Genomic DNA, 15,518 nt, shown 5'->3' with positions numbered 1-15,518 from the left:
TAAATCAGTTCTGTAGTGACAGGCATCTGTTTTTTTCCCACTCTGCTATTTCAAACCATCCAATAAATTGATAATTATAAGAAAAAATTTAAGACAGCCTTTGCTTCTGTCTCTCAATTAGATAATGAACTTGGCTTTCATTGTGCCAACCATGGTACCTGGCATATAGTAGATATTGAATTAAGATTTGCTAATTTAGGGGCCGGCCCAGTGACTCAGCGGTTAGGTTTGCATGTTCCGCTTCTCAGCAGCCCAGGGCTCGCCAGTTTGAATCCTGGGTGTGGACACGGCACCACTTGGCAAAAGCCATGCTGTGGTAGGCGTCCCACGTATAAAGGAGAGGAAGATGGGCATGGATGTTAGCTCAGGGCCAGTCTTCCTCAGCAAAAAGAGGAGGATTGGCAGTAGTTAGCTCAGGGATAATCTTCCTCAAAAAAAAAAGATTTGCTAATTTAGGTCGAATTGAATTTAAATGAGGAAACTAAGCTGTGCAAACATTTAAATGAGACACTGTAATTCTGAAAACAAGTTTATGGCACAGCAAACACAAGAGTCTATACTCTGCATACCCAGTCTTTGATTTACAATTCACGAGAGAAAGGAAAAGCAGCAGTGCAATTCAGTTTAGAATAACTGCTGGAAAGGAAATATGGGACCAGGTCTGTGGTGATGTAATTGCAATGAACAGACTGCTTCTATGATCACCAACATCCAAGATGTTAAAGAGATTTTAACTTCTCACAGAGACATTAATTGCTATAAGTAGACTATAGAATTCTTAATGTCTTACCAGTGAAAGACATAAAATGAAACAAAACAATCAATGCCCTGGACTGGAGATTAACCCACCAATACATATATATGTCTCTGTCATACTTACTCAGAGCTCTTTTGGGCCTGTATGGATTGAAAGCAAGTGTAGAGTACCCGACCAGTCTACGCAAAAACAAAAACAAAAAAAAGAAAGAAAGAAATATCACACAGAGAAGGATTAATATTGAAAAAAGTATAGCAATTTAGTAGACTCTAACCTAAAACTCAAAGGCCCCTCTGGAACTGGAAGGTTAAAAGAGATTCCAAAGGTGGAATCTATTTATAGTGACAATAAATAAATTCACGATGACAAAGCCTAAAGCATTTCAAATGAAGTATAAAGTTCAAGATACTGAACTCTAATGTTTCTGGAAAAGAGTGATTTTATGAAGAATATTCATTACTAACAGATTCTGAGAATATAACTAATGTACTAAACAACAGGACACACTTGATAGTCTTGACAAAATTCATACCTACAATGTTAAATAGTAATTTTCTTTCTCTTTGAACTGACACGTAGTAAAACCTCTTGACATGAACATAAAATTCAAACAACAGCACTCTAAATAGAGGATGGCAAGACTAGCCATTGATTGAACTGCTTAACTTCTCTGAGCTTCAGTTGGCTCATCCATAAAATATGGATGATAATAGTCCTGATAGGTTTATTGTCAGGGTTCGAGTATACATATGTAAAACACCTAATAAGTAGGCACCATACAATAGGTGATAAATGGTAGCACTTGTTACTATTATTAGCCATCAAAATATATGCAGAATCCAGCCACTTATTGCTTCCACCACTACCACTGTGGTCAAATCTCCATCATCTCTTGCATAGATTACTGCAATATCTTCCTAACTGGTTTCACAGATATCATGGATTCTGCATCCATTCCCTCCCCATGCTCCCACTTCCACCCCCCGTCCAGTCTATTATCAAGACAATAGCCAGAGACATCCCATTAAAACATAAAGTCACACTCTAGTGGCTTCCCAGCTCAGAGTCAAAGCCAAGGCCTTTTAAGATCTGGTCCCCAGCTATCTTTCAGACCTAACTGTGGGATAGCCAAATGAGTTATCGTCCAAACCAGGACATTTCCAAGAAGGAAAGGTGCTAACTGAATAGGAGCCTGAGATAATGGGGTAAAACTGGGACTGACAGAGGCAAACTGGGACATATGGTCCTAGTATTCCTTGCTCTGCTGCAGCCACAATGACTTCCTCGATGTCCCCTGAACATGCCACACTCACCTCAAGGTCTTTGCACTGTCTATTTCCTCAGCCTGGAACGTTCTTCCCCCAAGAAACCCAGAAGACTTGTTCCCTCACTTTCTTCAGGTCCTGACTCAATGACCCCTCTCATTGAAACCTTCCCTGGCCACTCTATTAAAATTGCAAAAAGATTTTCTCTATTCTATGTGTGTGTGTATAAATACACACACACACACATACATGCACACACACACACACACAATACCTTTGTGTTTTTATCTTCTATGAAACAGGAAAAAATAAGTCCTACAAAGCCTTGATCCATCATCTGGTACATGGCTTGTGTACGAACATCTGCAAATAAACAAAAATAAAAATCTGCTGTCAGTAAACTATATCTCACAAACATGAAGATTTAAAGAAAAGAGTGGCATACAATCCTCCCAGGATTCAGATTCTACAGGCAGGACAGGGACACACCCTAAGGACAACATGATTGTCACAGCATAAATGTTTTACCAGGTTAGGGAAATATTACGAAGTCTACAATTAAATAAGAAAACTTATTAACTTTATGCCGCCTAGCCCAAGACTAGCCCTGCTCTGAAATATGGCATAGAAAGAGAAAAATGGAAAACTTCAGTTAGCCCACAAAAACCTAGTAATTTCTTCCAAGGGGATTCAAAGAGAAAGGCAGGCATTGGAAGGAGCTAAAAATGATTTCCTAGAATAAGTTTTTTGATAGACAGCTTCTGGGGAAGTGAATATATTAGACTTGATACTAAAGAATGGAAGTGTAGAACTATTATGGAGGAAATTCATATAGAGGAAACCATTGTATAGAAGCAATTAGAATAGAATTTAATTCAACATTTCAGGCAGTAGAAACAAAACCTCACTATATGCTTATGCAATTTTTGAAAAGGAAATCATAAACAGGCACCAAATAACATTTGAAAGGATTAGTGAAAAGATTACCAAAAACTGAACAGAGGCTAAATTTAAAGATCTAAAGTCTTCAGACCATTGTTTATGAAGAATACAAAAGATCAGGTATTATAACAAAACACTGCAGAGCATGGTTTGGTCCAGTGACTTATGCCCACTTAGTTTGGCAATATGTTCTTAAACATTCTTTGCATTCATACCTTTTGATCTGGATTGGGACTTCTCCCTGACGTCTTCCTAAGTAAAAAGTGAGGCCAAATAGTACTCAGCAATGAATGTGAAGAAAATACTGGCTCAAACTGTTGCTGAAAATATACAGCATTGGTCTCTGTACTGCTATATGACCTTGGTAAAATTTTAATACCTTTAAGCCTATTTCCTCATCAATTAAATAAGGATAAACATCATCCCTACTCTCACAGAGTTTTATATTTTTTTTAAATGCAAGATTTTTTTAGCACAATGCCTAGCACATCAAAGGTACTTCATAAGCATTTGTTCCATTCCATTTCATCCACAACCAGTGGTGAAGAACTGCTATCTGAGTCTGAAAAGGATTACTGTTCACAATATGTCAAGATCACCAATGACCTATTGCTGGTCCTCAATTTACCTGATTATGCCCTCCTTGAAACACTGTCTTCACTTGGCCTCACACTCCCACTCTTCTAATCAAATGCTACATAAGACGGACACTTAAAAAGTTCACTAGATTTTCAACATGGATGTCACTGATGACATTAGCAAGATCCACTTCAATAGAGTGAAGGGCTAAAAGCCAGACTAGAGTGGAGTGAGGCACGTGCATGAATGGTGAGAAAGCATAAATGGAGACACATTTGAGTGTGGCAGTGAAGGTGACGGGAAAGACAAGATGGATTTGAAGGGGAAGTGGGATTGGGAAAACTGTTTTCTGTTGTGTTTTCTTCAACATGTGAGGTATGGGCATGTTTGAAAGCTCCATGAAAGCAAAGACCTTGTTTTTCTCTTTCGCTGCTTTAGCCCCAACATCTTGAAGAGGGCCAGACACATAGTGGACACCCAAATTTATTTGCTGAAGGAACAAATAAATGATGGGAAGAATCCAGGACAGGAGAAAGGGATATAGAAGTAGGACAGAGAAGTAAAATGAAGAGTGTAAGGTTCTTGAGGACGTGGGGGGCAAAGACTGAGAGAAGGAGTGGAGGGATGGTATTAGCTAAGAGCAAAGATACATTCTCTATTGTAAGAGGAGGGAAAAGGAGAAGGTGGGCACAGTGACAAGTAGGTGAGTAAAGAGAAATGGAGAAAATTCCTCTCTAATGACTCTTATTTCCTCTATTAAACTAGGAAGCAGTGTTATCTGCTGAAAGTAAAGGAGGAGGTGGGGAATTCAGAGGTTTGGAAATGAGAAAAAGGCTGAGAAACTGGTACAGAATGAGATTAAAATGACATGAAACCAAATGGCATGCGTGGTCTGAGATGGGATCCTGGAATGGAAAGGAAAAATTGCTAAAAGGACAGAATTGGGATAATTGGCAAAATTTTAATAAGCTGTGTACATTACATAATAGGATTATATCAGTATCAAATTTCCTGATTTTGATAATTGCACTGTAGTTATTGAAGTGAATATCTTGCTCTTCAAAACTACACAATGAAGTTACGTAGGGGTAAAGGAGCATCATGTCTACAACTTACTCTCAAATAGTGTGTATGTGCGGATAGAGAGAGAAAATGATAAAGCAAATATGGCAAAACGTTAACGTGAATCTGTTTCTTTACACTACTCTTGCAATTTTTGTGTAAGTCTGAAATTCTTTTAAAATCAAGTTTTACGGTCTTAGTGTTTGTGCTTGACCCCTACTCTTCCGCTGCAAACCTAACCCAACGCCAAAATACTCAGTTTATACTCTTGAAGGAATGACTACAACTCTAAAAGAGGGTTATCAAGCTCTTCTACTTCAACTAGTTTCCATTCCATTCCTTACATGTAAAACTTTGTCCTTTGTACATTTTATTACTATGGTGGGGAACACAACTTAACATTGTTAGAGTTTCATTATTTACTGTGCCTTTTATTATAGAATGACCTATCTTCTCTTACTCACCCTTTTGCTAATGATGTAACTACTACCTTTATTTTCTCCACACAGCTTAACCTAGTCCATTATTTTTTGTTCAAAACTTTAGGTTTGTATCTCTTTTTTAATGTCACCTTATTATTGTGTTTATTTCTTAATCCTAAGGCTTTTATTTTCATAGGTGCTTACCCTGTTTAAATTTCCTGGTACAAATGTTCTATGTGGACTACATCTTATTTCTTTATTGTTGTTCCTATTTGTTTTCCCCTTAGTACTTTACCTGCTTTTCTTCCCCCACAAAACCCTAAGGTCCAAGACAGTAGAAACCATGACTACATTACTAAATACAGGTATCCAATAAATTTGTTGAATAATCATTAATGTAATAATCCTTCTGAAATATGCTTAGAACACAGTCTTATTTAACCCACTGGAACTTAACCTAATTCTACTAATTACCTTATCATAAAAAGCATTAAAATTCTTGTTACACACACTGCCACATCCCTCTCCCTTCCTAAACCTTTTCCTTAAAAGAAAAAAATTTTTCACTCCTTCTAACTTGTTATTCTTTAACATACCTTGGAATTCTTTTCCTATTAAATGTACTTACTGTACATACTTTACATACTGTACATACTTTTTTATTCATCATTTTTTTCCAAGGCTTGCTAATACAGGGCCCCTGCTTGACTCAATTCTTGAACTGCTTTTGGAGATGAGTTGTATCTTTGTATCTACAAAGTTCCATAGACTCTGGAAATCCACAACAATGTATTCATTGTGAACAACAGTTTAGTTGGGAGATGATTTTTTTCTTTAGTTCTACCCATAGTTTTATTACCACAGATATTTTGAGATCTCAGACAAGAGACCTGACGTATCCTTACTGTTAACCCTTCCAATGTTGTCTGCCCCTCAACTTTAAATATTTAATTGTACTCTCTGTGTCCTCAGGAGTTTTACAGATAAATGCTTTGGTATCTATCATTGGTATTGTGATAAGCATGGGACAAAATGCCATATACATGATTTCATATACTGCTTCTAACAACTCGGAGACTGATAACATGCTCTCCTTTTCTGAGAGGAAACCATGGCACAGAGGGGTTAAAAGTTCTCAACTAGTAAGCGACTGAAACAGGATTCTAACACAGACCTGTTCCCTAACAGAATCCAAAGCTGGTGTTTCACTCTCATGCTATGATAACTCTCTGAACTTCCTATTTGCAGATTAAAAAATTAATGCTCTTAGAAGTGTCTTTGAGCATAGCCTTTATTACCTTTTCTGTTATTTGTTTCCTTTGCTTACCTAGTTAGGTGTTATTATTTCCAGGTAAGATCTCAATGCTCTAGTCTCCAAACCTATTTTGTGTTAAATTATTTTCATTTGGCTCCTTAATCATTTCATAATTTAGAGTTGATTTTTTTTTTCAGTTACATTCTGCAGTATCCTTGTTTTCCTGTCTTTTGTAAAGATGTTCTCACTGCCTCCCCAGGTTCTTGTTTAACGGCTTGGCTCTTCTACCCAGGAGGAAATTTCAATCATTCTCTGAATTCTGAACACTTTTTGGGTGTTCCACTTTAGAGATTCATAAATTTTTTTTTGCTAAGTTCTTAGGGAGTTTCTTTTTTTACAAGATTTTATATCTTTTCCATTCTAATTTATTACCATAGTGACAATGATTGTTCAGGAATATATGCACCAAACTTTCTTTCAGTAGTTGCTGGTACTTATTTCTTTCTAGCTAATGCATTACCATGGGAAAAATTTGAGGCCAATCTAATTTTAGTGTTGATGGTGGCAGGAAAACAATAGCTATTATTTGGGGGTAAAAGTTAGATGTGATCAAACATAGAATTTATGCAGGGATATTAAGGTTTTGCAGGAATACATTTATAGCTATAAAAACAACCTTTCTTGGGACATTAGTGAGCCAACTAAAGAACTTGAATGACATCAGAAATTTAAATAATACTATTATATCAATGTTAATTTCTAACTTTTGATAAATGCACTGTGCTTATGTAAGAGAACATCTTTGTGTTTAGGAAATTCACACCAAAGAGTATTTAGGGATAAAGGAGAATAGTGTCTGCAATTTACTCTCAGGAAAAAAATTATACTCAGACACACACACGTACATACACACATATAAATGTATATAGAAAGAGAGAATGACACAGCAAATGTTGCAAAATGTTAACATTTGGTAAATCTTGGGGAAGAGTATTCAGGAATTCTTTGTACTATTTTCTCAACTTTAAGTCTGAAATTATGTCAAAATAAAAGTTAAAAGCACCTCTATTCTTGTTATTGCAAGTTCTAGCTTCAAACTTTTTCTTTTCCACTGAAAATACTGTTTTGATAATAGATTTTTAGTTAATACAGGACATCGTGGGCTTGTCACTTTTATGTTACAGCAGATCAGGTAAATTTCTGTCAGCAGGAAATAAAGCAAGTCTATTATCTCCCTTATTCTATATCAGTATTTAACTGGGACCATGCACCAGAATTCCTTGAGGAGCTTTTTCACAGTATACCCATCTAGGACCCATTCCCAAAGGTTATTACAGTAGGTCCAGGTTGGGAAAAATGAATTTCGGTCAGGTACATTTTACAAAAGCTCTCCCAGGTGATTCTCCTCACACTGAGAACCACCACTCTAGACACAGGACCATTCGTCTATCTTTAAAGTCTGAGACTGCAGTGCTGTTGATTTTTTGGCATTCATACCACAGTGTAGATGAATAAAGAATCTGCTATCAACTCAAGCCCTTATGACTAGAAACAGAACATCACAGTGGAAAGAGCACAGACCTGGAAGAGACACCTGGGTTCAAGCCTCAGCTCTGCCACTTAACCCCTGTGAGCCTGTTTACCCCTCAGTACAATGCTGTGAAGATCTTCAATTCACAGGTTACCATAAAGATTAGAGAAAACATTTGTAAACCATTAGCACATAGTTAAGTGCTCAAGAATGTTAATTAACTTTCCCCAAGTGAAGTTATTCTACTTCTCTCAAGAGACCAAAACACCCAACCATGATTCGGAAAAGTGCTAAAGCTAAAAAAAGAGAAAACAATTTTGTTACATTATACTGATTAGAGAAGTGAGGAGGTAGGTTGAGAGTTCCAACAGCTAGAATGGAATACGTGTTAAACAGAGATTGTAAACATCAATTTTGTAAATTGCACTTTTCACACCTTTGAGTCTTCCGAATGGGAGTGTACTGGACAGTGATATTCAACAATCAGCAATTTTCAGTTACAGTTTCATTTTTTTTTCTGAGTACCAGCCAATTGTCAGGCTTTAGTTAGCCTTGATTTCCTGAATACGGTCAAAATGGAGTGCTGAAATTTTATCTCTATTAAAAACAATCAACATGACATAAATCATTACTTTTTTTTTTTGAAAATTTTTTTTAAAAGATTTTATTTTTCCTTTTTCTCCCAAAGCTCCCTGGTACATAGTTGTGTATTTTCAGTTGTGGTCCTTCTAGTTGTGGCATGTAGGATGCTGCCTCAGCGTGGCCTGATGAGCGGTGCCATGTCCGCGCTCAGGATTCAAACCGGCGAAATCCTGGGCCCCTGAATCAGAGCACGCAAACTTAACCACTCGGCCACAGGGCCGGCCCCAATCATTACTTTTAAAACATAGCAAAATAAAAATAAGGGCAGCTGCTTAAGGACAGTTAAATTTTGGTTTAAAATAGCCATAGCCCATGTAATGGAGAAGGAAAAATAATATTCAATTCTAAGAACAATAAACACTGCAAGCCCATAATACTTACCAACATGTGAAGGCCAAACAGTTATGTGAGGGTGGGAATGATACCAGCCCACAACTCTCATGGGGCGACCTGTTAGTTCAGCCAACCTGTGTGTCTGTCAAGGTATTTTTCATCTTATGGGAACAAAATTTGTGATGCTAATGAGGGCTCAGAATGTATCCTGAGGTGTAAAATAAACCTATTACAATTTAATGTCATCAAAAGAATGAAATAAGGTCAATGCCCAGAATTTCTCAGACTTCCCATGTAAAGCCAAAAGTGTTTCTTTTTTTTAAATAGAATCCATTCTGTTTCCATTATTGTATATTGTTACATCCTCTTAATCCAATTTCACTAAGGTTTGATCACTCAAATACTTAAATCACTGTGCTATATGAAAAGAAGCTTATCTAAATCTTTGGAAGTCACATTATTAATTTGAGTAATCTTCTATCCTCTCTGGCTCCATCCTACTCCCATTACTGAAAAAAACATATGATTTTAAAAATTCATTTGATTTCTCTCTGGCAGGCTGCCAATGTCAACAACAGCAACTAGGGTGGTTTCAGAGACTAAACGAACAAAGACTCCCAGTTTAGTCTCCCCATTTGTCTAGAGATATCCTCCAAAAGAATATGTTCCTCCTTTTTTCTACATATAAAAATTTCCCATAACTCTATCTGAGGCTCTAACTTAAGATAAGAACTCCACTTGGAGACACAAAGCTGTCACTTGTGTTGCTGCACAGAGACTGCTGCTGCTATCAGGTGAAATGCTGATTCGTTTTCCTGCAGATCACTTACATTAAAACAAAATAATCCTTTCTATACAACTAAGTCTGAGAAAGAATACTTTGTAAATAATTTTCTTATTTTCAAATGCCAAGAGAAGTTACTTCTCTAAGCCCATGTCTTCAACTACACACTGGGAGGAATTCCACTTCACACAGCAATGAAGAGTAAATGAGGTGATCCATCCAAGGTGTTCAACATCATGCCTGACATGTAGTAAATTCTTAACAGATAGTCACTGTAATGTGTGTCCCGCCATCCCCCCATTTTGAGAAAGTTCCAGTTTGAAGTCATAATATATAATCACAATAATAAACATCTTTTATACAATTACATTCTGGGAATTTTATTTTGGCAAAGTTTGCTTTTGTTTGTTTAAGTGCCAATGAACAGGTTTTCTGCTTCTGGCTAAGATGGAGGACCAGGGACTGGACTTATCCTCCTGCCTGAAACAAATAAACAAACTGGACAATATACATGAAGCAAGGCCAGTAGGCAGGAAACAAACAAGGTGTGCCCTTTAAGAGAACTTTCAGGCCACAGAGCAGGAAGGGGAATTGAAGCAGAGGCAAGCAGATACTCTGGGTTTAGGAAATGGATCAGAGAGTCCTGGCAGCTGGAGTTTCTGAAGGAAAGGACTGAAGAGAGCAGCAGAGGGAGAGAACCCTGCATATCCACAGGGGGTCCTGCTGAAGCAATCTGCAGACCACCGATCAGCACAAGTGTGTGAGGAAACTACTGGAGGGAGGCCGTGAAAGGAACCCTCCCTTCCCCCAAAGGATGAAAGGTTAACTATGCCCAGCCCTACAGCAGGACAGGGACTAGTGGCTGCCCCACCCCCCACTGGCCAAAATGGCAAACCTCATAATTCAGGCGGCCTCGGGCAGGGTGCTCAGAAGGGTCTCGCCTCAGGGTCATGGAAAAAAATGACTCTGACACTGAAAGCTGCTCTGGTGTCACGCAGCAAATCTTCAAAGCAAGACTCAAAAGGATCCGACTGTTTCCGAGTCACTTAACACACCCCAGAGCAAAGCTCAGGAAGATGTTGAGGAATACAAAGGTAGCCAGCACACAAGGGAAAATCATAATGCCTGGCATCCAATCGAAAATTACCAGGCATGCAGAGCAGCGGGAAAATCCAACTCATAATGAGGAGATGGAGAACAGATTAGCAGTTGCCAGGGGTAGGAATGGGGGGAGGGGCAGAGTAAAAAAAGCCAATCTCAAAAGGTCACATAATATGATTCCACTTATCAAACATTCCATTTTTAAAAATATATTCAATATTGAAAATTATACAGGGTTGTGATTGAGATTTTTATTAATTTTTTTTTTGGAGGAAGATCAGCCCTGAGTTAACATCCACCGCCAATCCTTTTTACTGAGGAAGATTGGCCCTGAGCTAACATCCTAGCCCATCTTCCTCTACTTTATATGTGCAACGCCTGCCACAGCATGGCTTGATAAGCAGTGCGTAGATCCACACCAGGATCCACACCGGAAAACCCCAGGCCGCCAAAGTGGAGCATGGGAACTTAACCGCTACACCACCAGCCAGCCCCTCAAATATTCTTGAAATGATAACATTATAGAGATGGAGAACAGGTTAGTGGCTGTCAGGGGATGGCAGGGTGAGGGTGAGGGGGTGGGTGTGAGTATACAGGGGAAGTATGAGGCAGATTTTTATGGTGGTAGAACAGTCCTGCATCTTGACTGCTATGGTAGTTACATATATGTACACATGTGACAAGATGGCATAAAATGACACACATTGTATCAATGCCAATTTCCTGATTTTCATATTGTACTGTAAATTATGTAAGATGTAACCTTCAAGAGAAACTGGGTGAAGGGTACAGGGACCTTTCTATACTATTTTTGCAACTTCCCATGAATCAATAATTATTTCAAAATAAAGAGTTACAAAAAAAAGCAAAAGGTACACACCACAAGAAGAAACTGATATATCTGACCATATAAAAATACAAAACAATTTGATTGGGAAAACACACACACACACACCCCACGAATAAGCTGAGAAAAATCACTATCCTTATCGCAAAGAGCTAATTTTCTTAACATATACAGTGCCTATAAATTATTACAAAAAAGATTTCCAAATGAATATAAAAATGGGCAGGGCTAGCCTGGTGGCACAGCAGTTAAGTTTGCACATTCTGCTTTGGTGGCAAGGGGTTCGCGAGTTTGGATCCCAGGTGCAGACCTATGCACTGCTTGTCAAGCCATGCTGTGCCAGGTGTCCCACAAAAAAAGTAGAGGAAGATGGGCACAGATGTTAGCTCAGGGTCAGTCTTCCTCAGCAAAAAGAGGAAGATTGGCAGCAGATGTTAGCTCAGGGCTAATCTTCCTCAAAACAAAGAAAAAAAATGGACAAAGGAAATAATCAGACAATTCAGAGAAAAATACAAATGACTCAAAAATTAAAAGCTGATCAAATTTACTCATAATAAGAAAAATGCTAATTAAAATTGCAGGAAATAAAATTTTTTGCCAATCAGATTGGCAACAATCCAAAACTTTGATCTACAGAGCCTAGTAGCACAAAAACAAAACTTTGATCACACACAATGTTTGTAAGGGTGTAGGGGAATGGGCACTCTTGCACATTGCTATAGGGAAACTGGTAAAACAGCTATAGCTAGAAGTGCCTATAACCTTTGCCCCAGCAATTCCAACTCCAGGAATTGATCCTACAGATAGATGCGCACATTTGTGAAATGCAGTATGCACAAGGTTATTCACTGCAGCACTGTCGGTAGAAGATTACAACCTAAATATCTGCATGAGGATGGCACAGTCATCCAGGGTTGTATCATGCAGTCATCAGAATGAAGCATCTCCATATATTGATGTGGACAACTGTCTAGATACACTGTTAGGTAATGTCATAAGCTATCCTATGTATTAAATACTTAAAAAAAGGAAATATTCATATGTTTATGCACAGAATTCACCTGTAAGGATACATGAAAACCTGATAACCCTGGTTACGTCCAGGGAGGGACCATGGGGAAACTGGGGTGCAGAGATTGGAGAGTAATACTTACTTTGTATACCTTTTTGTGCCTTCTAAAGTTTGTACTATGCATGTGTACTACCTATTTTTAAAAGTTACTTTTTAACTGACTACAAGATTAACTTAATGCAAAAGAACAATAAATTACCAAAACCACTGATGCAAATTTAATTTGCTAGAGCTGAGGTATGGAATCAAGATCACAGGAAGCAAATGTCCCATTTGATCATTCTTTGGTTATATTTCATGTGGAATATTTCATTCAGTTCTCAGCACTGCATTTTTTTTGAGAGGCAGCCTCAAAAGAGAATCTCTCCAAAGGATAGAGACCAAGATAGTGAAAGGCCTAGAAATTAAATGATATTAGGAAAACTGGCGGGAGGCGGGGGAGGTTGGAGATGGGCAGAGGGGGAGTAGGGAGGAAGGAGGAGGAAACTCCCCATAGAGTTCATTGTCACAGGATTTCACCCTGGGATTTTTTAAGAGCGAGAATGTTAGAAATTCCTAATTTTTCCAATAAAAGCCACTCAAAAGGAGAAATGGAGAGAAATTCTGATTAACCAAGCAATTAGATCTAAGGGGTAAATATGAAAACTGGGAGAGTCACCAGGAAGAAAACCTCTGAAATCTCCTAAAGCAAGCTAAGGCAACAAATAGAGGAACCTGGCCTGGAAGCCCCAGAGCACATAAAAGCTTCTTATCAACCAATAAGGATATCTCTGCCTCTGTTGAGGCTGCAGACAGCTGCTCTGGAGAAATTTCCACTCGATCCTTCCTCTTATCAGAACGTCGCAAGATGATGACAGAATGAATGTGAATAATTCTGACGGTGTCAACCTAAAGGAAAATCCACAAAAATGTTTACTTCTGTCTCCCTCCAATAACATCTCTCCCTGCAATTACAGAATTGCATTATGTTACATTATCAGGTAAAAGATGCCATTTTAGAAAAGTGACATTTTTCTCATGAATAATGGAATGTTTCAAATAAAGGACATCTAACCTCAATACATACATTTCACAACAAAAATATAAAGGCTAATATTTAGATCAAGGAAGGACTTTTTGAATGATCAACTAATAATCATTTGATTTACAACTATGTGCAAAACTGTCACACACAACAATCCAAGTCACAGTGCTGACACTTGGATTAAGTGTCATACATGATGTAATGTAGTAAATCAATAGTAAGTACAGGAGCTCAAGGGAAAGGAGTCACTTCGATTAGGAAAAAAGTCTTTATAGAAAAGGCAGACGAGTGTAGCTATTTCCTGATTGCTCCACATGTGTGTGTCTGTGCATGTGCACACGTGTATAGACAGAATTTCTGTAGATACCAAATGGATGTGAGTGAGATGTTTGGGAGACAAGTTAGCCAACTGATTTAAATACAGAACTTGAGGTGGAATGGCAGACAGTAAGGCTAAGAAAGGCTAGATTGAAAATGTACAGGGCATGAAGTGAACTCTTTTATAGCCTATAAATTCCTGGCTCATCCTATAAAGAATTAATCATTCTCCCCTCCCATATTACTTTTTTAATAATATACACACACACTGCTGCTATTGTTGAGATAATTTTCTCCCCTACTAGAACATAAGTTCCATAAGGGCAGGGAACATGTTTTAGCTATGTTTTTATCCCCAGCAACCATACAATGTTTAGCAGGCAGAGAGTACATAATAAAGGGAATCAAAAGCAGAACTAGAAAGACACTTGACCTTTCAAGGAGCAACAAGACAAAGAGCTGACTTCTCAATAGAAACAGTGAAAGCCTAAAGAGAACAGGTGACACGTCAGAATGCAAAAAGAAAAGATCTGCCAACCAAGAATCCTAGATTCAAAGAATACATTTTTCAACAATGAAAGCAAAATAAAGATATTTTCAGATGTGAAAACTTGAAAGAATTCATCAGCACAGAAATACTAAAGAGTTCTTCAGGCAGAAGGAAAATCCTAGATATGAAGGAAGGAATGAAGACTACGGTAAAGGGTAAATAAAATATGTGAATAAACACAAAATAGTAATAACAATGCCATTTGGGGCTTAAAATATCCATAGAATTAAAATGCATGACAACAGTAATCTAAATTATATATCAATAATTACATTAAATGTAATTGGATTAAAGACTCCAATTAAAAAGATTATCAGACTGGATCTTTTTTTAAAATGATATGCTGCTAATAAGAGACACACTTTAAATATTAGTACACAGAAAGGCTAAAAATAAAAGGATGGAAAAAGGTATGCCATGCGAACACTAACTAAAAAGATAACGTCAGTGAACTCATGAAGTTTAATATCTAATTTGGAAGGTACGGATTGACACAGAATTCAAGACGAGGGCATGGACTCTTGAAAAATAAAGTTACATCAGTAAGATTGGGAATGTATTTTAGTAAGAGTTGATGCCCAGGGTGAATTTTCTCTCTCTCTAGTCAGACAAGATTTCAGTGCCTAAGAGGAATGAGCAAAAGAAGTTCAAGATAGGATGGTGAGACCAGCCCAGGAATAGATGAGAAACAAAAGAGAACTAGCAAAAATTAAGACCACAAAGGACTGAGAAGATGTCCCTAAAAGCCACAGGTAGTTAAAGGGCTTGAGGAACAGACTGTTATGGTCATAGTCACATAAGATGGGCAGACTATGGCCTGCCCAGCCTCCCTCGGAACAAATCTGGCTACATTCATTCGTTTTATGTATTGTAGCTGCTTTTGCACTATAGTGGCAGAGCTGAGTAACTGCAACAGAGACTGTATGGCCTGCAAAGCTAAAAATATTTACCATCTGGCCCTTTACAGAAAGTGTGCATCCCCTGGCATGGCTCTCCCTGGGTCACAGGCAGGTAACACTAATTTCCAATTGCAG

The 15,518-nt window shown here is 38.0% G+C and overlaps 1 protein-coding gene across 2 annotated transcripts in view; it reads right to left on the bottom strand.

The window, feature by feature from the left end:
• BRCC3 (BRCA1/BRCA2-containing complex subunit 3) overlaps positions 1 to 15,518 on the bottom strand; it is a 98,310-nt gene that overhangs the window by 78,347 nt on the left and 4,445 nt on the right. For both annotated transcript variants that reach the window (XM_070604651.1, XM_070604652.1), the window contains exons 4-7: positions 13,361 to 13,480; positions 8,837 to 8,924; positions 2,297 to 2,385; positions 881 to 936 (exon numbers count right to left, since the gene is read on the bottom strand). In XM_070604651.1, coding sequence (XP_070460752.1) covers positions 881 to 936; positions 2,297 to 2,385; positions 8,837 to 8,924; positions 13,361 to 13,480 — 353 coding nt within the window. The remainder of the gene's footprint in view (positions 1 to 880; positions 937 to 2,296; positions 2,386 to 8,836; positions 8,925 to 13,360; positions 13,481 to 15,518) is intronic.

Source organism: Equus przewalskii, chromosome X (assembly GCF_037783145.1).
Source record: "Equus przewalskii isolate Varuska chromosome X, EquPr2, whole genome shotgun sequence".
Lineage (NCBI taxonomy): Eukaryota > Metazoa > Chordata > Mammalia > Perissodactyla > Equidae > Equus > Equus przewalskii.
This window is presented reverse-complemented; position numbering and strand designations above follow the sequence as displayed.